General features: G+C 40.4%; 1 protein-coding gene across 1 annotated transcript in view; it reads right to left on the reverse strand.

Annotated features, from left to right (window-relative positions):
• Positions 1-2046: 2046 nt before the first annotated feature.
• impact (impact RWD domain protein) overlaps positions 2047-26535 on the reverse strand; it is a 58084-nt gene continuing 33595 nt past the window's right edge. Inside the window, exons 8-11 of the mRNA XM_017693321.1 lie at positions 20363-20436; positions 16288-16378; positions 11286-11420; positions 2047-2364 (exon numbers count right to left, since the gene is read on the reverse strand). Of these exons, the coding sequence (XP_017548810.1) occupies positions 2305-2364; positions 11286-11420; positions 16288-16378; positions 20363-20436 (360 nt within the window). The 3' untranslated portion in view covers positions 2047-2304. The remainder of the gene's footprint in view (positions 2365-11285; positions 11421-16287; positions 16379-20362; positions 20437-26535) is intronic.

Here is a 26535-nt window from a genome sequence, read left to right on the forward strand (position 1 = left end):
AGTACTGCTGGGTGGTTACTACAATATCTTTCATGGTTGCTAGGCTATTGCGATACTGGAGATGGTTGTTAGGGTACTGTAAGGTGGTTGCTATAGTATTCCAGGTGTTCGCTAGGGTGTTTATATGTGGGTTTCTATGGTATTGGAGGTGACTGGAAGGGTGTTGCTGGGTAGTTAGTATGGTTTTGTTCGTGGTTCCTAGGGTATTGGTATGTGAATGTGGTGGTACTGGGGGTTGTTGTTATGGTATTTCTGCTATGGAATTCCAGGTGGTTGCTGCTTCGTGGTTTCTATGGAATTGGAGGTGATGGGAAAGGTATTTCTTATGGGAATGGTATTTTTCATGGTTGATTGGAGGTGGTTACCATGGTATTCCAGGTGGTGCCTAGGGTGTTGCTAGTTGGTCGCTCTGGTATCTCTGGAATTTGTGAGGGTGTTGTTGCTAGGTGGTTACTATTGTATCTTCCATGGTGTACTTCTATAAGAATGACATAAGAATGGGGTGCACAATATAATCTGGGTGCCAATTTTATTAAGTGGGCAAGAGTGTTGTAGGAAGACCCCAGAGCTACAGTCCCTACAAATGGCATTAGGTCAGAAGGCTTCTCTTTACAAAGAATGACAAGAGAGGGGTGTTCCTTGTCTTCTCTACTGTTCACCAATGCCAACTGAACCAAAAGCTGAAGTGATCAGAACAGAAAGCTTTACTGAGGGATTGGTATTGGTTATAAACATCTTCATGTAGATGTTTTAATATCCATTTAAAATCCAGATACAGATCAGTTTATTTAATTCCTTCTCAATTCTATAAAATTAATTTTTCAGAAGCAGATTAAAATCAATACCCACCATTAGCCCTGCGTTTACCTTTAAGTGGTCACAGGAGGATTGTGTATTTATGTGTTTTTATGTAACTCTGGAAACTCCTATCCACAGTCGATTAACCCTCATTGTTAGAAAGAATAAGACAAGACCTAGAAGAAGGGAACTCTCTACCCATTTCATGGTTGGGGCGTAGAGCACTCCTTAAAATGAATACTCCACCAAGATGCTTCCTGTTCTGTCTTCTAATAAGACGATGAAAGGTTTAAATAACGGGCTAAGTTCATTCATATGGATTAAATGTAAACCAAGAACTAAATGTATTATTTTACAGTTACTAAGCTCTGTAGGTGGTCTAGAGTTACCAAACTTTAAGCAGGTGGTCTGCACACTAAAAATACATCTTTGAATGTGTCCACAACTGGACCTTAAAGCCACTGTTGTAACTTTGAGGGAACATTTACATTGTTTGTATCTTGAATGAAAGATGTACCTGTATTTCTAACAATGTACAGAGGGTTACAGAGAAGATTCCAACTGAGAAGAGATGTAATTCCATTGGAATATAACTTGCGCACGCCATTCCTAAAGCAGACCACTCCTACAAGGAATGGGTCAATTTTGGCAGTCATTGTAATAATGGGGTTATTTTGATCGTTTGCACCAGATGACTGTAAAGCAATTTTTTGTGTAAAGCCTTCAAAAGCCAAAATCCAATAAAAACCATTCTTAAAGAAAATCTTGTACACGTCTCATGATCAGACTGAACATTCTGGAGTTGGTTAGGGGTCCGTATCTCAAACCCTGTGGGACGCACACTCAAATAACTATTTTATAACACATTAAGCAACACCAATGAAATGAATGAAGACTGGAGTGAAACAATGCTGGATGCAGCAATTCAATACACTTTCACATGATGTTTGGCACCACTGCGAGTGATAATGATGTGTGCTCGCATGTTGCTTTTGAAAAGAACTCAATTTAGACTGGACCAGCCCTGAGAACTGCTAGCATTGCTAACAAATATTTATCTGTTTGGAAAAGGATTACAGAGAATAAAAGCTTTGACACCTTGCCTCACAGCCAAATTCACTACACCCCTCAAAGCGGCGTGTGCCAGTGCTCCAGGCTATCTTGAGACATATTAATGACATTCAGCACTCGATTTGCAAATCAACTTGCAAATCAGTTTGCAAATCACAAATCATAAATCCGGGTAGCTTGTAGGAAGAACGTTTGGCTTTTTTTAATGTTTCAAAAAAACTGTCACATTCACAACACGCTTCCATTTTTAGCCTCTTCTTTGATCTTTATTAAAATTGTAAACAGTGTCGAGGTCCTTGTTGTCGCTAGGCAATAGGCACATTTCGTCCCGCGTGGTAAAGCTTTACCTTCACATCCACCAAAATCCCGCCTGTTGACATTTTATCCTGGGAGACTCCTCGCTGCAGAGGGAATAAAACACTGAGAAACGCGGCTTCACTTCATCTTCTTGCTTTTGGGCTTTCTGCTCTTTCCCCCTGTTCTTGATGCTTCATCCTGAGGGACGAGAGGAGAGAAAGCGACAGGATCCGAGAGGATGAGAGTGAGCTGAAATAAGTGGCTACATGCAGGGTGACTACAAAGAGAGGCCGACTACAAATGACCTCCTGGAACATCAAGCCTGAATAGCAGAACAACTTCACACACAGGGGCCAATCACACAACAGTGAGGCACTCTGATGAAGCTTTGTCCATCTATAAATCGAAAGAACATCTGAGCCATTATGAGGAAAATTCTAAATTCCTGCAGATGTTCGTATTTAATAAAGATCAGATGGTATAACACGGTATATGGTAGCTTTTTGAAATCCCTTTATGAGCCTAGCCTATAGCGTTACTGTCAAAACAGCACCTCTTTTTTCTTTTTAAGAGAAAATCACGTTCTCCACACAATGTACGGTTGCGTGTAAAAGTTTTGGCACCCCCAATCAAGCAGCGTTCTGTTGATTTCCCAAGTGAGAATAAGTGAACACCTCCTCTGATCTTAATGCACACTTAAAATTCATCTTTCAATCTGTACCGACTCCACACACCCGTCTCCAGGCTTTTTTTCATTTTACTGTTCCGCTTTAAAACATTCAGTTATGAAGAGGTTTCACCTGGGAAAAACGTACTTAAGGCCCACAACTGGACCTTAAAGCCACTGTTGTACCTTTGAGGGAACATTTACACTGTTTGTATCTTGAGAAACGAAGAGATGTACTTGCGCACAACCGTTATTTTTGATGGAGTACAGTGGGTTACTGAGAAGATTCCAATGGAGAAGAGATGTAATTCCATTGGGAGAATAAGTGAACACCTCCTCTAGTCTCAATGCACATTTACTGTTTATTTATACTGGGTACTGGGTGTGTTCTCTTTAGAAAATTTTCACTTAGTGTAACGTGACAGGACCAGGCAGATGCTCGTGGTAAAAAAAACAAAAACAAAACAAAACAAGAAATGACCCTTTACTTGTAAACATCCATCCATCCATCCATCCATCCATTTTCTAAGCTGCTTCTCCGTCATGGTCGCGGGGGGGTGCTGGAGCCTATCCCAGCAGTCTTCGGGCGGAAGGCAGGATACACCCTGGACAGGTCGCCAGTCCATCGCAGGGCATACAGACAGACACAGACAGTCACTCACACCTAGGGGCAATTTAGCATGTCCAATTGGCCTGACTGCATGTCTTTGGACTGTGGGAGGAAACCGGAGAACCCGGAGGAAACCCATGCAGACACGGGGAGAACATGCAAACTCCACACAGAGAGGACCCCGGTCGCCCGGCCGGGGAATCGAACCCAGGCCCTCCTAGCTGTGAGGCGACAGCGCTACCCACCACGCCACCGTGCCGTCCTTACTTGTAAACAGTAAACAATAAACAGGTAAACTGGCGTAGATCAAATCCAAAAAAAGACAAAATACACAAAAGGACTAACATAACAAAGATGTAATCAGGCTACAAAGATCCAAAAAGGGGAAAGGCAAAAAGACAAAAGTCTAGAAACACGGTCAAGTTCACACTAAGACAAAACAGCAAACAGGAAACGCTCAGTAGCTCTACTAGGAAAAGCAATACCTTGCAAAGATTTTAGTCTAAAGCCTGGGCTTATAAACTAAACTAAGACGAGTCATATGACAAACAAAGCAGGTCAAACAGATTTTCAGTATATCAGTGATCGAGAACGGTGACTAGTGTATGGAGGAAGGTCTACAGTCACATGATCACCCAGGGGGTTCTGGGAAATGGAGTCCTTGGGTGAGTCGGGGCTGGAGGGACGGTGACCCTTAGAGAATCAACATCATCATGTAATTTGACCAGGTAGGTTTGAACTTTTGCATGCACCTGTATGTTTGCCTAGATTTTATTTCAAGCAATTATATTTCATTTTATTCCGTTCATCATGAAATGTTCACATCATGTAAAAACAGCTGCCGTTTTCAAGGTTTTGATATTACATCTGAATGTATAAGGGTTCTTTGCATCATGAAAGCGCTCTTAAGATTGATGGAGAATATGCTGACCAGAAAGGGTTCTTCTTATTGTTATTATTGGTGCTGTACAGAACCCTTTTCAAAAAGGTTCCCCATGAACCATATTCAACACATTCTCCATTCATCTGAAGAACTCTTTCATCATGCAAAGAGTTTTTTGAGTGGTCAAGGTCCTATACAGAACCATTTTCTTTCCTAGAGAACCCTTGAAGATCCATCATTTTTAAGTGTGTATATATGTACACAAAGACCATTCATCGTTATATTTTCCCATAAGCTACCAACAGTCCAAAATTACTGTATTATAATTATTATATGAATGAAATGTTATTCATTTACATTTAAAGTTAAGAACGCTTTTACCTTTTCCTGTAAAATGACCACTCTGGAGTCCCGACAGCGATGATTTAAACATGTACTATAAATTCTTAGCGATTTCACTTCTGACCAGCCTCGGTTCCCCGTTTCTATCACTGCAGTTCTTGAGGTGGCTAAGAGGCGCAATCCACCCTAAAGTGAATCTGACTGAGGGTCACTGAGTCAGTCACACAGGGAACATTCACCATGAATAGAGATTTGAGTGACACCAGCCAACAGCACCCCCTCACCCATTTACGCTTACATCACTTCCTGTAAGAAATGGACTGAGTTGTATTCAAAACATGCTCTCCTCTCACCCCAAACAAGGCAGCTGATTACAGCCTAGCAGAGCAAAAAAATCCAAGTGACCTCATGAATATACTGTGGGTGATTTTGCCACAAATTAATTTAAAGGCGGAAAGATGGCAATTAGCAGCAGCACGAAGCCAAATTCTCTCCCTAAGTTGGCTTTTTAAATTACTCCCTCAGAGACTAAACGGTGTCCCTATGAATGTCATCAGCAGAAAGAAAAAACCCTCACATTCCGCAGGTCATTAGCACAACTTGCTGGTTCATCAGACGTCCGCTGTGCTGGAAGCAGGACAAGAATGACATTCAGTGTCTTTGGTATTTCACAGGAAGTGAAATGCATTTTGCATGCATTTTATATGTGGATGACAACATGGATGCTTGCAGAGAGCCATCATCATCATCATCATCACCATCAACATCCACATCGACATTATCTGGAGTAATAATAAACGCTTCATACGTGGAACATCATTCGATTATACTGCCGAATGAAAATTGGAGATATAATCCTTCCAGCGGGTCCTAGGACAACTTTGGGGTCTCCTCCAGTAGGCCGTGCCTGGTAAACCTCCACCGGGAGGGAGAGTTCCTCACCCTGTTAAGCAGAGTGTAGCCAACCTCCCAAGAAAGGAAACTCATTTCTACCGCTTGTGTCCAGGGTCTCATTCTTTCGGTCAATTCCCCAAGCTCATGACCATGGATGAGGGTTGGCATGTAGGCCAACCATGGGAGCTTCGCCTCATGGTTCAGCTCCCACTTCACCACTATAGTCTGGTACAGTGACTGCATTACTGCTCAGATGCAAACCACTCCATACTGGAAAAAGTGAAAAATATAATATATAAAGTGTGGCATAATTTTTGCGCAGGGCTAACTTTAATATTGATTTTTCCCCCAGTGTGTCAATCTCAGCAAATCAACAGTAATTGTGCATTAAAACGTGCAGCAGTGTGTTCTCTGTAGAGCAGGGGTGCTCAATCCTGGCCCTGGAGATCTGCCACCCTGGAGAGTTCAGATCCAACACTCCCGGATCTAATAGGTTAGGGGTGAAACTAAACCCTACAGGGTGGCAGATCTCCAGGTCCAGGATCGGGCACCCTTTCTGTAGAGGATGGGGAAACTTATCGTCACTTAGAAAATCAACTAACCGTCATATGCAAACCAGTTCATATACAACAACCAATCACCAGTGTTGCTTCTCATTTTTTTCTAGTCAAAAGAAAATGATAATTTTGCATGCCTGCATTTGTTTACACCATCAGTCAATGTTTACAATAGGACAGCTGTTAAGCATAATTAGCCATGGTCATGAACCATGGGCGCTAAAACGTAATGTATTGCAGTGAGATGGTGAAAAATGACAAGGTGAAGTAGCTTAATCAAACCAGTGCTTTATTTAAGCTAACTAACTCGACCAAGACCAGCAAAGTGGGCTACAGAATTAATCTCTAAGAAGACACACATCAGGAGCTGATTGGTGGAGCAGTGACGCTCCTGTTAACTGGACAGGCCAATGCTGTCACAGTATTGGGAGGGGTTTTGTTTGTTGAATGTGGCTTGGAGAGCATTATGCATTTACATGCATAACATCTTGCTGAAGGTTTGAGCGGTCAGATTTCAAGAAGTTTTAAATGCGGTTTGGGCGCAATTACACCTCCATTTGTATGTGGACAATCTCTATACCAATATAGAGCTGATATAATGCATAAAACCACCAGGGGAAAATGGTGGTCAAAGAGATCTATAAGACAGCAATGTGGAGCTTATTTTATAGTGGAATATGAAAGCTTGTAATACTTGCAGCTTCACTGTTTTAGCACGTAAATTTAAGAGTGCCTACTACAGTATTATGCTTCGAGTCTATTTGCTGCCGCTTACAAGGAATGAAACCAGAAGAAGATACAAAACACACTCCTGCAGAGTTTTTCACTTACGAATCAGTTGACAAAACTTCGCAGAAATGTTCTTTGCTGGTTGTGTCCATTTCTGCTATCTGTGTTAATATAATAATATATTGGCATGTTTATGCCACAATAAAGCAGTTATTTCACTTAAACAGTTAGCAACAAAAGATATCAGTTTAGACTGTCTACTATTATGCATATCACTGCTATCGGAAGAAAACCTTGCATCTCCATTTTTGCCGTTTTTCAGTTTTTAACATAATTTGAAAATGCATGTTGCCCTTTTCACCGTGTGTAAATTTCATGATGAATGGACCAAAAGAAATGGCCCAAAATGACATGTAAAAAAGTCTGGTTCCATTGACTTACATTCAAAGTAAAGCAGATTTTTTCCTTCTCCTGTCAAGTTCCCACTTTGGAGATACGAGGTTTTGTTCTGACAACAGCGATATATAAAAATACAGCGATTTCACTGCAGAATATTAAGCTAACTGGCAACCAAATCAAGGGTGAGGTAAATCAAATTTGATAAGTCAGTATTAAACACACCATTACATGGTCATTTTTAAAGATAACCAAGTCATTTTATCGTAGCATTAGCAAACTAACATATTTTACCTGAATTGTGTGGCTGCATTATCCATGATGGGCCAGATCAATCAAATCAATCAATCAATAAAGGCATCATTTTTATTTATATAGCATTTTTCATTTTAGTTACCTGAATTTGATCTGGACAACTAGACGACTGCAGGTTTTTGAACTATTTAACAGCAGGTAGAAGTCAAAGTGATCATAAATCAGCTCTCTGGTCAGAGAAATATGAGCTACAGTACAGTTTTTATTGAAACTTCATTATTATTCTTCCTTCTCGACCTTCATGTTTCATAATGGAGGCCTTTTGTATTCCTTGTTCGCTGAATTTACACTGACAGACTGTGTGAGAAAATCTCCTGAAGATCTGTTATACATCGCGTTTCCATCCCAGCATCCCCGTGGCTGTTTAGATTTGGCTTAAAGCCTGTCACTAGAGCTCCCAGTCCGCTTTCTAATTACACTATGCATTTCAATGCATCTCCATCTCCTGCTCAGAAAACCGCAGGTTACCGGCGCGTAGGCATAACAACTGAACTCGGCTCAATCTGGGATCACTATGTAAATTTCAGTTATGACACTCAAATAAAACCACATGGGCCTTGCTGGTGCTTTCAGTAGAGCAGCGTGCAATAGGCTGCAATTTCCACTTTCCCCTTGGATGTACAGTAAATGTGGGCTTCAGCTGGATTCTGAAATACTACACCGCTGTGCCTTTCTGCATTTCACACTGTCGAAAAAAAAAGTGAGTGGGGGGAAAAGTATATATGACAAATCTGATGTTTTGTCCTACATCAATTTTTTTCTAAAATATAGCCGAATTTGCGTTGGTGAGTGAGTGCCTTTGCTAATAGCTCCGTTAGTCAGATGGGAACAGATGGGACTCCTTTGAAGCTGTCAGCACAACTTAAAAACTGTAACTCGTGATGAGTTTGAATACAATAAAGATATTCAGGACTTCTGAGACGTCTTTGTTGTAGTGGAACAGTACAACTGAACAAAGAGAACGTGTTGGAAGAATATGGATGTGGTGTCATTTCAAAACATGTGAAGCCAATTGTTTGTACTCACTGTTAATTTGTCTGTTTTTTTCCCATAGCAATCATAGCTTGCATGGTGTAAACTAGAACTGTCAAAATTAATGTATTAATAACACCTCAACATCATCAAAGCCATTAAGTTTCCTAGTTTGACCCTCTAAACCATCCCTAGTAGTGCAGGCTGAAGCCCAACGGCATTTATGCTGCATGTTGCTATGACAGAATCTGTGACTGTTGCCCTCTTGTTCAAAAACATCTTTAAAATGGCTTTTAAAGTGACACCTTCAGGTCACAGGAGACCTAAGAATAAATCAATGAGCAGCAAACTAACAAAAGCAGCAGCAAAGAGGAGCTCCAGTTCCTTTTGAGAGCCTCCACTCTAACAAGAAACCACAAGCTGAGAACCTTTTGGGTGCTATACAGAACCCTTTTCAAAGAGGTTCCATATAGAACCATCTATAGCACATACTCCATCAATCTGAAGAACGTCTTTCATAATTCAAAGAAGCCTTTAACTATGCAAAGGGTTCTTTGAGTGTTCATGCTTCTATGTAGAACCACTTCATTTTATGAAAGAACCCTTGAAAGAACCATCTTTGTTTAAGAGCGTAGTTAATTTTGCAGCTAAAGTGGGAAATTGCACTTCCAAAAAAGATGGTTCTTCAAGGGTTCTTTAGTAAAGAAAATGGTTGTACACCGACAACACTGAAAGATCCCTTGGCATCATGAAAGGGTTCTTAAGAATGTGCTGTAGATGGTTCTATATTTTTCTTTCTTTTTAAGAAAGGTTCTATATAGCAGCCATAAGGGTTGTTTTATTGTTGTATTGTGGATTACACAGAAGTCAGTCTTTCTAATCTGCACCATGTAAGTATTTAAGCCACCTGTGAACATGTGTGCACATGCAGCAAGGAGATCAATACTGTGTGGAAACCTGGGGTACAGATCTCGGCAAACCCAGGGAAAATCCAGAAAACCACTGCCACCCTTGTAACCATGACGATCCTGCAGCTGCTCACATGTCCTTATTTGCACAGTAATGAAAGGAAAGTAAACAACAAACAAATGAATCCACCGGCAGAAGTCAGCCTCTCTATATAAGCCTCCGCCGAGTCTCCTCCAAACCTCAATATCATGATGTGTGTAACCTTGTTCCCGCACGCTGCTTTAGTCGCGGCGATACGGGCTCGAGAGGTGAGCTGCTGAATAAATATTTCCACACCAGTTACAGCGGAAGTGAGGAACAACGTTTTGTTTTCAGTGGCAGCAAAGGAAATCTTAATAAAAGGAAAACTCATTTGAAGGCCCAGGCAAATGGACCGAATCACGGGTATGACCGCAGCATTGCTGTGGGCAGCAACGCTTTCGATTGCTTAAAATTTGTTTTGAATTATATTTGAGTTTTTCATCATTCGAAACAGTCAAGAGAAACACAGATCTTGTGGCACTGACTTACACTGAAAGCCAGCCAGAACCTTTTTCAAAAAGGTTCCATATAGCAGCCATAAGGGTTCTTCTATTATTGTATTGTACTGTCAAGCTTTTAATAACAGAGGAACCCTCTATATAGACCCACATACAACACATTGTGCAGCAATCTGAAGAACCATTTCACCAGGCTAGAACCATTTAAGCATTTAATGGTTCGATACATAACTCACAGATCTAAGCAGAACCACTGTCTTTACCCAAGAACCCTTGAAGAACCATCTTTTTTAATTGTGTAAGCTCAAAGGCCCTGACAAGGTGGTTTCAACTGGACAATTTTTGTTTTAATAGTAAAAATAGTGTTATATTCTTAAGAATGAGCTGTAGATGGTTCTATATAGAACCTTTTTTAAAAAGATTCTACACAGCACCAATAAGGGTTCTTATGGTACGATTGTGGTACTGTATTGCTGTCAAGCTTGTAACAATAGTAACAGCCCAAAAAATACGCAATAAAATCTTGCGCCATTGACTTACATTGAAAGTTAAAGGGCCCATATCATAGATCACCAAATGTTACTCACCTTTTCTTTAAAATTAAACTCAACTTTTTTTATGAACTTTCTATGTGATTTATTATGTTAAACATGTCACAAAAACGAACACATTTATACACATTCATGCTGACGTTATAATGCTCGTTTCAGCCTGGTTTGCTTTTTTGAATAAGGCAGAAATGGCTATGTAAATATGAATTATGATTTTCTTTCTAACAGTAAATCCAAATAAAAGCCATAAGGGGTCCTCGAAGGGAAAAATACAAAAGAAAAACAAGAAAAATTTTGGAAATGAGCCATTTACCATTTAGGAACAACGGGCATCATTTACCAATATCTTCCTAAATTTTTATTGAAATTTTTTCATGTTCTTGAGAAAGGTCCTACCAAAAGTCTACGTCAGATTCATGATGTGCTATTAAACTGCAGAGCTGTTCTCACCTTTGTGCTCGAGTGTGTGTAGATTCTGTTCTTACTTAAGAACAAATCCCAAATAAAAAAACACTAAATCTTCGTGAAAACTGCGTAAGTGGGTTTTAAGAACAGTCGGTGAATGAGGCCCATTGCTTCTTTTCCTAAAAGCATTCTGGAGAAATTAGGTTTTTGTTCCGACTGGGAACATTTTTAATGCAGATTCCAGCTGAGTGTGGTAACGTTAATACAGAGCTCAGCATCAAATTATAGTAACACACCTGTAGCATGTTATATTAAGCATGTAAATGAGTGTGTAATTATAATGACCTCACCATCGTTTCCGTGTAGCCCTCCTGGACGAGGATATTCCTGGCACAGTTGTTGATGTGTTTGAAGCGGTCAGGGCCGAGGAGGATCCCACCGTACCATCGTGATACCACCACAAGCACATTCCGCACATCCAGAATCTGGAGACAGAAGTAAAACACCAGCCAGTTTATTATGTACACCTAGTTTCATTGGCCATTTTATTGGAAACACATACTGTATAGGTGGATTTCGTATGTGTACAGTAACAGACTGGAATCTGTTGCACAATTTATCAGCCACCTTCTACATCATAAATAGAAAAGGAGGACCATCGTGCAGCCACCACTGACTAGATATTACTAGGGTTGTAGACCATTCTCACTACAGCAGGGACATCAACAGAGGCTACAGTCCGCAATCGTAAACCTATAGGTGTGTCTGTGGCACCTGCCCCTGCAGAAATGGAAACAGACTGCAAGACAATATTGTGTACATATAATATTCATGTGGAAAATTATTTACATGTTTAAATAGAGTAAATTCAGGACATCTCTGTTGGTAAGAAAACCGAGTGGGCATGTTTAGACGTGCTGTTCAGCAACTTATTTTATTTCAGTCATTTCATTCAGAAAGCTACTTTAACAAGGCAAGCCTTACGTTTTACTGGCACCAGCTGCATGACATAAGTGTCTACAGCTACGTTCACATTACAAGCCTCATTGCTCAAACCGACAGGACGGTTCACACTCGTTTAGGTAAGTGGCTCAAATCTGCCATTAATGTGGTGAACCGGTGTCCTGAAATGACCCTCATGAGCTCATCCTACTCAGTAACGTCACGTGACTGAATCACTGCATCATCAGCACAAACTAACGAGCAGAACGAGCTTCGCTGAGAAGATCATTAACTCTGATCAGCTCTCAGCTTCATTATTAGAGCCAGACGGAGGAGAAAAAGGTGAGATGAGCTGCTTTTCCACCGTTTACAGGCTTTAACTTCTGTTGGGGCCTGTTGCCATGGTAACGCTGAATGATGGCACACGCGCAGTGGAGAAAAAGCACATGAACTCTGACCTGAGCATCACATTAAGGTCACATGGACACGAATCGGATACGTATCCGATCTAGGACCACATATGGCTCGGGCTGATCAGATTTGCGTCCACACAGCCCTGAAAACATCAGATCTGAGTCACATTTGGACAAAAAATTGGATTTGTGCCACTTTAACCTGGTAATGTGAACGTAGCCCATGATACAGGATATGATGTATTTTGATATGTCAATAGCTATTTTTAGAATGATCTGTTTGTAAAAGTTTGTAAAACTTTTGTTCACCACTGAAATGTTAGCTAGCTACGCAACTGTTACACTGTGCTGGTAAAGGAGCAGCATTCATTCATTCATTCATCATCTAATCCGCTTATACTCCTGAGAGGAGCTGGAGCCTGTACCAGCACTCATTAGGCGGAAGGCAGGAAACACCCTGGACAGGTCGCCATTCCATCACAGGGCAGACACACAGACATAGACATTCACACACACACACACACACACACACACACACACACCTCACTCACCCATCTGCGTGCGCACACACACACACTCAACCAGACACTCACCCACCCACCCACCCACACACACATATTCACCCACCCACCCACCCACCCATTCACCCACCCACCCACCCACCCATTCACCCACCCACCCACCCACATATTCACCCACCCACCCACACACCCAACACCCACCCACCTTGTTTTTCTCCTGAAATTTTCATGAATGAATCCATGAAGCTCACTCTCCAGCTAGATCTGGCTTGTACTGATAAAAGCACCCTTTCTTTTACTATATAGAACCATATACATCAGTATGAAGAACCATTTCACCAGGCATAGAGCCATTTAAGCATGAAATGATTCTACACAGTTCTAAACAGAATCACTGCTTTTACTAAAGGGTTCTATATAGCACCAAAACTTTTTATGATGTCCAGCCTGTAACAATAGAAGGACCCTTTTCAAAAAGGTTCTATATAGAACCATTTTAATCACACAAATGGTTCTTTGAGTGTTCATAGTTCTATATAGAACAATTTTCTTCACTAAAGAACCCTTGGAAGGCGTTTCTGCTCTCTTCCATAAATTTCCAGCCTTATACTGGTAGTGTTGGAGGGCTATGAGAGCCATATTTGATAGTGTTCAGCGCCCCTTGCTGCTTGTTTTGGGCAACACCTGTGCTTGCACATTTCAACAATTGACGTCAGTCAGTCAGTCAGGCAGTCAGTGACTTGGTAAGAGGCACTGACTCTCGTAGGCTGGCCTTCTGGGCAGCACAACAAAAGTATGATCCTAACAACTTGTCTTCTCTAGAAGCATTTCCCCTGCTACTGCGTCAAGGACAGCAGTTTGTCACACTAAAGCATTAGCTAATTAGCCTCAAGTTCTGAAACACATTCATTAGAGAATCACACACTGTAACGATGATGACGGCAGCTACATCCGGGACCATAATCCAACAGGCAGTGTTTGCGAACTTAAATTGAAAGCCTAAAAGATAAAACAAGAATTTGAACTGACTAAACTGATTGATGATACTGCTGGACTTCCTTCTCTACTTTACACTTTGTCTAAATTAGTTTCCTGCTTGATCTCATTTGCTCTCGGGACAGCACTCCACTCTTCAGCTGAACTCGGTTGCTCCCAACAACTCACTTTGAAGACTTTCATAGCAAGAAATGTCTAAAATTAAGTTATATCGCAACACAGAAGTGAACAGTGAGGTTCATCAAAAGAAAATCAAAGCAAACTTTTAACAAAGGCACACTTTGAACAGGTCGGGTAATACATTCCTGTGCAATACATCGAAATGAGGCACGAATCCCAAACCACTTTAAGTCAACATGATTCCCCATCAAACAGGAGACATTTCCGTTCCGGTTTTTCTGTCAAGTGCACATCTGCATGGAGTCAGCAGCACCTAAGCAATCTATTATTCTGCAGTAAACAATTTCAATATTTTAGATCCGTCTAAAGACGCGAGTGCGGCGTCGAAACCTAGAGAATCAGCCTCCGAGGGGAAAATAAAACACATGGGAGGGGAAAGAAAGAACAGATAAATGTTTCTTTGTGCAAAACACTAACTGTCAACTGCCTGCACTTGCTGTCAATCACATTTTTAAAGCGCCACAGGGGCGTAGTTGGCAAACTGCCTGTAGGGTAGGGGGTCTGAGCCATCTGCATAGGCTAATAATAGACTACTCATTTGTCGTCTATACGTGGCGTCACATCCAGCTCCATAAATGGACGGAGCGTGATTAAAAACTGAGCATGTGCAAGAGGAAGCTGGGGCCAGGAAACGGTTCAGAATGATGATGAGGTTAAATAGATTATGTATAGAAAATGGTTTGTTTGCATAAGGAGAAGACGGGGTAGAGAGGGGGGGGGTCTCACGCAAAGTTTGTCGAGTTAATGCAATAGCAGATATTAAAGGAGCACAGATTTCGTTTGGGGTCCCGTCATATTATAAATAACAGCGCTGGATCGTCAATTGTAACGTGCTAATTTGCATGCGCTCATTTGCGAGGGTTTAAGAGGGTAGGGGGTGTCGGACGCAGAGTGGAGTGAAGTGTTCCGAGTTCCCACAACCTTCCATGACTGAAAGTGAAATTGGGTTTTTGATTAAAACGGTACATCGATTTCACACGGTGCCTTGCAGGGTCTGGATGAGCACTCAGAGAGCAGGGTGAGATAAGACGGGAGTTTATGGATGAACGACGTGCCCGTGTCTGGGTGTAAGAGGCGTAAGGCCGGAGAGCGCAAGATAATCTGCTGCTGTCTCCGAGATGTTTTAGAGGTTAACACACTTTATCCTCCAAAGTCTACTGGAAAACAAACCCAGAAACACACACATGAGTGCAGAGCTCAGAGCTTTCAGCTTCGCAGAACAGATTCGGTCTCAAAGACTGAGAGGCTAGTAACTGAATGGTTCCCAGACTTACTTATTCATGCCCCGCCCACAAATGTGTTTTTTCATGGCAACTGTTTGGACGTTATTTTTAAATATTGGAAAAAAAAAATGTGGCCTGTGAAAAACTCACAGCATGTCACTTAATAGTGACAAAGACGTTGTATCAGAGTATCAACAAATCATGTAATTTGACCAGGGGCACTCAAACTTTTGCATACAACTGTGTAAAAATAAAAAAAATAAATAAAAAAATATAAAAATCAATACCGAAAGCTGTCATGACATAAAAGCTCATCAAAACAATCACAAACATTTGTCATAATTAGCTAAAAAAAAGCAATATTTAGTAGATTGCTAATTGACATATATAATATTTATATAAGTAATGACTTAGAATATTTAGTTAAGTAATTTATTGTTGCTGTTGGAAGAAAACCTCATATCTTCAAAATGAGAACTTTACAGGAAAAGGAAAAAACCTACTTCACTTTTAATGCAAGTCAATGGAACCAGAAATTTTTCCAAGCCATTTTGGGCTGTTTCTTTTGGTCCATTCATCATGAAATTTTCACACATTGTAAACAGCACCATGTTTTTTCAAATTGTATCAAAAACCAAAAAACGCCAAAAATGGAGATATAAGGTTTTCTTCTGACAACAGTGATAACAGTGTATTACACTCACCAGAGATGGCCAAACTTCTGCGAACAACTGCATCATTCCATTCCTCTAGTTTACATTCTAAAGCAATCATGCTCTAGTCTGCTGCTACAGACTTTAGCACCAAGCCTGATATTCATATTAAAGCTGGAATTTGCAGCAAATCTCCAGAATCATGGTGGACAGTCCTGTTCTAACAAATCCTATGTGTATGATGGTAATCTGGCCTTATCTAACAGTCATTCGTGAACACATTATCACTAACTATCAGCAGTGGACGACGGCAAAAGAAAAAATATCTTGATGCCCTTTTACTTCAAACCAGTAACAAATATGATGGAGGGGAGTTAAACTGGGATTCAACTTCAAAGTATTGACCCGACCCTTACAAACACACCTGCAGGAGATGGAGCAGCCTCCCACCAGCAGCCGTCTCTCCATCATCCTCACAGTCCTGAAGGAACGTGTTTTTGTCTTCGCAGTATATCCTATTGGAAACAGGATGAGAGAGAAGGGAGTCATCAGTCTAGCTTTGCTTTTTCCTTCATTTCTTACTATCCCTATGAGGGCCAATTAGTTTCACCTTCTGTTCTGACCACAGGCTTGTAATAATACAACAACTGCTCTCATGAAGGAATTTAGTGGATCTGCCACACTAAAAAACTGTATCCATCTGTAGTTTAAGATCAAGAACTGATGATGCTTTGTTTCACACTCTATCCCTTAGGAAAACAGTCTATTGTTACTATAGTTAAGAACTTTTAAATAGTTTACCAAGTTAGAACTGTGAAACGTGTTCTTACCGAATTCATTCAGTAAAAATGAATGGGGAATGCAAAGCAACCTGAAAGTGAGTTGTTCCACATTTATAATACATTGTGTTTACAACTATGTTTTTGAAGACTCTTCTTATGCTAACAGCACCTTAGCAACCACCTGGGACACAACGGCAAAGGCCTAGCAACACCTTAGCAACCACTTTGGACATCATAACAATGGCCCAGCAACACCTTAGTAACAACCAAGGACATCATAGCAATAGCCCAGCAATACCTTAGTAACCACCTGGGACATCACAGCAATGGCCTAGCAATACCTTAGTAACCACCTAGGACATTATAGCACCGGTGTAGCAACACCTTAGTAACCACCTGGGACATCATAGCAATGGCTCAGCAACACCTTAGCAACCATCTGGAACATCATAGCAACCCTAACAACTCAGCATACTACTGGTCCGGTGGTCTAGCAGGACTTGCAGGTGGTTGTCTGGAGTCCCATTTTTTCTGTATCTTCGAATAATTTTTTAACTCCAGTTTTGAAAACTCATATTTTCACTTATTGACTTTCTCCTTCCTTACACCAGTGGATTCTCTTATATCTAATCTCCTAGATAATAAACACATTTGAATGAAGCAAAACAAATGAATCACTACTGTCCAAGTGATCAAATGAAGAAATACTCATTAACCTTTTAAATGTCCAGGATTCACCAGCAGATTTGTGGACATTCGTCCACCCTCACTATACCTTGGGACCAACTCAGACAGTTTGCTATGTTTTCCATGTAGTTATTGAATAAGGAGCCTTAGGATGTAACGAGCTTCTGAATTTGACGAGTTAACAAAAGAATCAAAATACTTATGGCTGAGAACCAAGTGGACAATCAGTAGCCTAAACCATCTAAACTTCAGCTCTGCAAACAAAAGACATCAGCATCAGAGTTTTCAGCCGTTTCCAGCAATGCTGTATTGAGGACGAATTTGGAGGATTAAGCGGCCAGAGGGCAGTGGCAGGACTCCATCAGCTACTCAGCACTACATAATGAGAATGTACAAACATTCTGAATGTCAATATCACCTGTAGGTTAATCTCCCCCAGATGACAGCTGCCTCTTGTCTACAGTATATCATTAGCTTTCTACTCAAAGACCCCCCTAAGAGCTGCTTATGAACACACACACACCTCAACATAACCCTCACAATCTGATCCTCTGTCCTAAACTCTTTCTATATACAGTCTTGTTGATGAAGTGAAAATAAGTTATATATCCTCCACAGCAAACACATTTCTGCACAGTTTAATGCATAAAAACATTAATTTGCACATTTCGACATACTGGGTGAAAAATAAAACTTTTATATTTTATGTTTAATGTTTTCTAAAATGTTAAAATCAGCAAATAAATAGAAAGTGTGAACTAAATTTGAAAAATTTAATTTCTTCGTACAGGATGCATTAACTTATTTTAAACACAGTTTCTACCTTTTCCCTTTTGTTGTTGTCATTGTTTTAATAAAAGGCTGCCAGTATTTTTTGCTCAGTCAGGTGATCCAGTTTATTCATTTGTCCTAAATACTGGGCTGCGCAGTACAAGCATGCAGATCGCTTTAAAGGGCTTATATTACACATTTTGCCATTTTTTTTCGTAGAGAAATCATTCTTTCACACGACCGTTTTCAAGCCTCTCTTTATCATCTACTCTTGAATAGGCAGTATATGTTACTTTGCGCAAAGGTCCTTCTTATACCTTCAGCATTAAGAGTTGGGGCTAAACCGCTATGGGCTAAAAAGATGGAAATATGCTGTTTGACATGACATCACCAAAACAGGCTGGGCAGTTATTGGTACATCCTGTTAATGTTTACATACTACATCATACTCATTTTAAAAAGTGAGAAAAAACAGTTTTCCATTATACTGGAACCTTTAACCCCTTCAAATCCCAGGCTTATTACACACTAAGGCTTATTATTCAGTAACTACAGGGACTTTGTTATAAGATTAAGTGACCCTTATTAGTCCCACAACGGGGAAATTTCACCTCCACATTTAACCCATCCATGAAGTGAAATACCAAATACACACTAGTGAGCACACACACACACACACACACACTAGGGGCAGTGATCAGCCCTATCCGCAGCGCCCAGAGAGCAGCTGGGGGTTAGGTGTCTTGCTCAAGGACACCTCAGTCATGTGCTGTTGGCTCTGGGGATCGAACCTGGCAACCTTCCAGTCACAGGGCAGGTTCCCTAACCTCCAGCCCATGACCGCCCCTTATAGACGTGTGTGATAAAACTTTGGGCCTTGGCTATTTAAATGGTTTTAAAGCATTTTGACCTTCCCGAGTGCCATGACAATGATTTTTACAGCATGTCTACACACGAAATGCACATAATCAAGCTAGATTTGAGTTCTTAACGCATGAAATTATCCTGTAGAATGTTTTGCTGTTATATTTACAACATTAAACCTAATTACTGTAAATGATCAGACTTTATTTGGATGGTCCCCTATGGATGATCTAGAGATACTTAAAATTAACAAAATATTTGGTGATAGTTGATTATCAACAAGGGTTAGTTTTACGTTTAGTGTTGGAGATACAATCTTCCACACTCAACTTCAAGTTCAGCTGCATTTAATAGATATTTAGTTGAATGTTATTTAAAGCAAAACCTTGTATCTCCATTTTTGGCATTTTTTTAGTTTTTGACATCGTTTGAAAATGCCTGTTGCTCTTTACATTGTATGTAAATTTCATGAACAAAGGACCACCAGAAATGGTCCAAAATGACTTGAAAAAAATCCTGGTTCCATTGACTTACATTAAAAGTAAAGTAGGTTTTTTCCTTCTCCTGTAAAGTTACCATTTTGGGGATTTTCTTCCAACAACGATATGTGGAGCATCTACAGTGGACCATCCAAATAAAGTGTTACCCAGTAAATAAGTAATAAAGTACTAGAGTAGAACATCCGTACTGTAAAATTTGTGAAAATCAGAACAAGAACTACAATGCGTGTCTAGTGAAGAGCTGCAAACTTCCATAGATGCTAGCTGATTTTGCTTAGCATCTGTTTTGGCAAGGCTTTTAAAATGTCAGCGAGAAAATCAAAACTCTAGGGCCTCATTTATAAAACACCTGAATGTCATTCTAAATTTATTCTTAAGTTCTCAGCACTTGCATATGACTGACTCATAAAAAGGCAGGGACAGAAAGTTCTCAGGCTGTGTTGGGGTTGGAGCCAAACTTTAAGGCCCAATTAAAGCTCTAGTTTTGCATATCGCAAAATGCATTAAGACAAACTAATATATCGCTGCTGTCAGAAGAAAACCTCGTATCTCCATTGTTGTCATTTTTCAGGTTATGTCATAATTTGAAAATGCCTGTTGTCCTTTACATTGTGTGTAACTTTCAAGATGAATGAACCAAAAGAAACGGAAAAATTATGGTTCCATTGACTTACATTAAAAGTAAACTATGTTTTTTCCTTCTCCTGTAAAGTTCCCAATTTGCAGATATGAGATTTTGTTCTGACACACAGCGATATGCATATATACGTATATTATAGACCCTCCATCATTCATTCATACATATGCACACATGCATGTTATTTTTCCCCATGGATAGCCATCCTGGCTGCCTGTCCATGCATTCACACGCTGATAATCACATTGCTGGGCGTACCTGTACGCGTAGATGTTGTGAGTGGCACTCGCAATTTTCTTATTTTCATATAGTTTGTCTATCACCCTCTGAACCTGCAACACAAACAGCAGAAGACATGTCGGATAAATCACAAGTCACAGGCATTTCTCAAATGTGTGAATTTCATTCAAGCGAAAAAGGATCTAAAACTCATTCACGTCTTGGCGAAGTTATGGGAAATGAAACACTTCAAAGTATCACCTTTTCTGGCCACTACGCCATCTATGCACATACGAATGGCTGTTTTTTGAAGCACAGTGAAGGAATGATGGGGCCGTGTGTGCCAGTGTTAATAGCCTGCGTCTCGGAAAAAAGTAATGAAGTCTGTGTTTATGCACCGTAATGAAGCTAATGAAAGACGCTGATCCTAAAGTAAGGATGGGCCTCGGCAGAAATTACCGCCATGCCCGTGCCAATTTCCTCTCTTGTCACAGCAGGTCCGACTATAATGAGAATAACAGATGAGGGTAAAGGTATTGCTTTCGGTATACAATACATCTTAGAATAAATCAATATGACACTGCAGTCCTGAACAAAGCCTCCTCTTGAATGGGATTTATTAAAACACTTGTAGCTTGTGGCACGGAGCCAATACTGCAGAGATATCCTAAGGTTGGAAGGACTCGGTGAATATAGAGTAGTGTTGCAAACTTCAAGACTCTAAGCTTTAAAACTTTCTACGTTTAAATATGCAAAGTTGGGCGACAAGGCGTACCTCCATCACTTTCATCAAAAGACAGTTTTTGTGGGACAGCAGGGTAGTTAAAAAACATGCACAGCCTATATTTAAGGGTTTTACGGTGCAAAATATCTGCATTTGCTTCTTCTTCTTTTTAATCTGATCAGATTTTTAATTTAGCAGCACACTTAGACTCTGACCTGAGTAGCCAACCACTTCAGCAGCTTACTGCACGAACACAAACATGTGGATTTCTTTCAACAAGGCCTGCCACTGGCCTCGAACACTACCATTCTATCAGAGCACGACATAAAAATTGGCCTTTTGGCGCAACGTTCATGTCACGGGAGGCCTCATTAACTTGCCATGCTGTCCAGTCCCATGGTTTAATTAAGAACTGCTGGTTTGCAGTAAGACCTACATTTCTCTCACAGCAGTGAATGAAAATCTATTAAAACTTTGTCTACATAACACATTCATAACATCTAAAACACTTCATAACAGGCTTGTGAATGTTTAAACCAGCATTCATAAAGCATACCTGTTTTACTTTGTTAATATGGACTACGGCGTCATCTTACTGAGACAAGTTTTTTTCAACTTTCAACTTCTTTTTAATGATTTGTTTCTTCATAAACAGTTTGTATTTTGTACTTCGTTATTTTTACTCTGTCTTTTTACATTTTTGTGCTAAAGGGTTAATTCAACAGTCTATACATTGTTGAGGAAAATGTTATTTATCTTCAGTTTAACTGTCTTGTGGTTAAATTACAACTCTTTATTTTTAGTGGTGTTCTTTCTTGCTTATGGTGTTGGAGAAGGCGCAAGTTTATTCATCCAAAAGACTGATAAATTCTGCGTTGCCTTGACCTCAAAAGTGATGGAAGTTAACCAGACTGAAATACGTTACGTGGATCTTTAAATCACAGTAGTTTAATTACTTAGCAAAATTCCTTCATGCAATGAGTCCCACCAAAATACTAAGATTTGGTCAAATGTTTTCTATCCATGTAGTAAAGTGACATGCAAAGCAACAAATGTTTGAGAAAAACAAACATTTAAAAAGAAGTTAAGTGTATAAGTGAAAAGTGCCAAAGCACTTAATGACCAAAGGGGTAAAGCAAGGACCCGAAATGAGGTGTTTTACTAAAATAATTTTTGTATAAATAAAAAATGAGGACTTTTATTTTGAAAAATGCATCTCAGAAACAACATAATTGTCCATATTAATACAACGCAAAAGATGTTGATTTAAACATTCGTGAACATGTTATGAAGTGTTTAGGTAAGATGTTATGAACGTGTTATGTAGACACCCTTCAAATGGTACTGAAAATCTCAAGGGTTTAAAAGTCATTAATGGACCCAATATTTGATTAATCAAATATTGACAATGTAATCGCTATTATTACTCAATTTCATGCTCTCTGTTTTAAGGTATGTTTATAGCTAATTTGCCCTAGACGGGTAAAATATTTAACATTGGAAAAGTTTTGCATTCATGAAAAACTGAATTCTAAGATTGAAAAAGTTAATTGGCCCCTGTGTGGCCCTTAGTGTTAGTCCTTTCTTGGTGTTGGCAGCTATTGTCTGGAGAGTTGGATCCCAGCTGTGCAAACCTAAGGCCTCCTTAATTCCTCCAGCCTATAAATCAACTGAATTTCACCATCGTTAAGAATGAGTCCACTAATTGAATGTGCTTGAACGCATGGAGGAGAGACGAGGAGAGCGAGGAAACGCCAGCACGTCCTACACACCAGCCTTTGGTTGTAAAAGTCAGAGACCACCCTTTGACTGATTTCATTACCATTAAAACAGATACTAAGTATTAAGATTTTAAGTTTCTCATTTTCAGCATCAAGCAAGAAGAGAACAGAAGTCTTTATAATATACTATCATTTTTTCAGTATTTCAGTATATCTTTGCGTTTATTACAGAATCCAAGCACTTTTTTCTTCCTATGATCCTAGTAATCCTAACCTTTATGTCTGGACTCTGGAGTGGTCAGTTCATTGTTCTGAGATTGCAAGCAACTAGTGAGGGTTCTTAGCTACTTACTGAGTTGTTGAGTGGAGCTTTCTCAAGGATGAAAGCTTTAAGTGCTGCCTATCTGATGGGGACAGTTTCAATGGTGGGCGAAGTACACAAACCATGTATTTGAGTTAACGTAAAATATTCCTCCAGTAAAAGTAGAAGTTCCTCCCTTTAGACCTCCACTTGAGTAAAAGTACTAAAGTATTTGCCTTCAAATGTACTTAAGTATTAAAAGTAAAAGTACTAAAAGAGTAATTCTGGCTCTGATCTGGTCCTGTTATCATTTTTATAACCAGACTGGCTTCATGAACTCATTTCAGGTGAAAGTCCTCCAGCGTCTCTCTTGGTAAACCAGTCTTTTAATAGAACATCATTAATTAGTGACGCTGACGTCTATTAAAATGATCAGAAGCACAAAACACTGAAGGTAAACAGTTTCCATCAGGGAGAACCGAGTGGCTCTGAAATCACTTTTTACACACAAGCAAAGTTTCAGTTTCAGATTTATTTACAACTTAGTTCCAAGTTTAAGTTGAATAAAAACTGGCTTTAAACTCAGGATCACAGATGAGCTCCTTTACTGTGTTGATCTGTAGGCGTCTGTTCATAAACATAAACCAGCCCAAACTCATTTACTATAAAATGAAATGGTGTTTGTAGAAATTCAGAAAAAAGCCGCGTCAGTCTCGACTGCATATGTGGACATATTTCTATATTGAGCTCTATTTACACAAAGTTAGGTTAGTTCATCATTTATGTTGAACAGACTCTCCCAAAGTTTTACTCTGCTGCGCTGACGTTGAACCGCGTGCTGCACTGGGTCGGTCTGACCAACAGGTTAAAACAAGCTCAGAACAAAGTGACCGCTGGGCCCTGATTGGTGCTCTGGCTTTGCACTTCTTTTGTTTTGACATGTTACGTTTTTATACACACAGAAACCAAAAGGAACGACAGATTTCTCAAAATAGTAGTTGAGGAAAAAGTCGGATATTAGACTCTGAAATGTAGTGGAGTGAAAGGAAAAAGAATGTAAAAATTTCAGTACAGATATGCGAAAAACTACTTAAGTACAGAAACTAATTACATTTACATCCACAGTGGTGGACAGTTTTGGTGGTCTTTAGGGTCTCGGATCATTTCTTGAACTTGATTCTTTTCTCTTCACCTTTGACTTTCCTCTGCCTTATTCTAGTGGATTACTGTGCATGTCATCTCCTCAGAAATGTCTCCAGAAAAATGAGTAACGTCTACTTAATATCTACGGCTCTGTGACCGGAAGGTCGCCAGTTCGATCCCCAGAGCCGACAGCACATGACTGAGGTGTCCTTGAGCAAGACACCTAACCCCCAACTGCTCCCCGGGCACTGCGGATTGGGATGCCCACCGCTCCGGGCAAGTGTGCTCACTGCCCCCTAGTGTGTGTGCTCCCTAGTGTGTATGTGGTGTTTCACTGCACGGACGGGTTAAACGCAGAGGTGAAATTTCCCCGTTGTGGACTAATAAGGGTCTCTTCATGTTAATGTTAAAGGCTGTTTTGACTGGATAGTAAGTAAATGAAGGGTGGTCTCCCACTTTTGCACAGTACTGTAGGTCTATGGTACCTACAGTATTGCATGACCTTCATCATGCGTGATTATAGTTAATGAAGTGGTACTGCAAAAAGATGAACGTTAATTACATCGTTGATGTGACAGAATGTCAATAAAGGCTGCTTATGTTAATAACAGAACACGACAGGATGTGTGTTTAATATGGGCAGATCCTTTAACAGCCCAGTGACAGGTCCAGATGAAGGTGGTGATGGAGTGAAAGACATCTTTTTGTAAACACACTTGGTGTCAATACCTCTGTCCTCCGGCTTACTCTCGCTTTTTTTCCTCTCATCCTCAGAGGGAGGAGCTAAAACACAAGGAAAAAATGCAACAAAAGGAAACGAGGACGCACAGCTCAAAACGTGAGAGGCACCCCAAGACAGCATAATTGCCGTCGCTCTCTCCTGGTGGATGGGCTGGTCCTCTCCCCTTCACTCAGCGAGACGCGAGCCAACAGGGGCATCTTAGGATTCTTGTCCAAGTGTCGATGTACCCAAGGATGATGCATTAGCGGCAGTTTGAAAAGATGCAGTGGCACTTCTAGCTTAGTAGCATCATGCCCTAGCTAGCAGGTGGAATTGGACATGACTAAATAATAATAACAATAACAATAATAATAATAACAACTGGAGTTGTCAAGTTTGTAAATGAACTTTGAAGATGGTTTGATAAAGCCTTTGCTATAGAATCTCAAACAGTTGCCAAAGTGTTTCCAGGCTGTTGCTACGGTATCCCAGGTGGTTGCTAAAGTGCTGCTAGGCTACTGCCATGTTTTCCAAAGTAGATGTGAAGGTGTAGCGAAGCCATTACTATGGTGTTTTAGCTGGATGCTTACATGTGCATAATGTCTATGGCTGTGTTCCAATTTAAAGGCTGCATTTGAAGGATAACTGTGTCACGGCAGCGCGACTAGACTGTCCCATTTGAAAGGCTCCTGCAGAAATTGCCAAGAAATGTGTCCTTTTCTATGGCAACAAAGGATCCAACAGGTGGATCCTTTGCCAGCCAACACATCCCGGGGCTCATTGTGTGCTGGCGAGGATTCGAGAACATGGCAGCATCAGAGGAGTGAACGGCAGCTGAGGAGACACTTTAAATGTAGTACATTTTAAATGCCAGTATTGGGTTTAAACTGAGTCGAATAGCTAACCATACAAAAGCTAAAGCAAAACTTAAGCAAACATCTCCAGAATCAAAGTTTCTGGCTACATCGTTAATTAACTTTAAATGAGTGGTGCTTTGTGACGCAGCAGTAAGGGTGGGAACAGAGGGTTTGAACTTCCTCAGCATTCGACCGTTTTCTTTACAGGTGTTTAAATGAATGTAAGGAAAATACTGAGCTATAATCGTGGGCTCGGGGTTAGGGAACCAGCCTCGTGACTGGAAGCTTGCCGGTTCAATCCCCTGAGCTGACAGTACGCAACTGAGGTGCCCTTGAGCAAGACACCTAACCCCCAACTGCTCCCCGGGTGCTGTGGATAGGGCTGCCCACTACTCTGGGCAAGTGTGCTCACTGCCCCCCTAGTGTGTGTATGTTCACTAGTGTGTATGTGGTGTTTCACTGCCCAGATACAGAGATTACAGTGGTGGGATTTCATCATTGTGGGATTAATAAGGGTCACTTAATTGAATTCATTAATTAACAACAATGAGCATCTTTAATTCTCTGCCATAGCATTGTTTCAGTATTGAGCAGTGATACTATCACTTGGCATCACTATCGAGTCAATTAGCTGGTGCAACAGCCATACAACAGTGTATTTTAGCTCTCCTAAACCTGGAGTGACTACTTGAACATGCCTATGCATTTTTAAATCTAAGCTTTATTGGCATACAGTACTTGAGGG

Source organism: Pygocentrus nattereri, chromosome 15, assembly GCF_015220715.1.
Source record: "Pygocentrus nattereri isolate fPygNat1 chromosome 15, fPygNat1.pri, whole genome shotgun sequence".
NCBI classification, from domain to species: domain Eukaryota; kingdom Metazoa; phylum Chordata; class Actinopteri; order Characiformes; family Serrasalmidae; genus Pygocentrus; species Pygocentrus nattereri.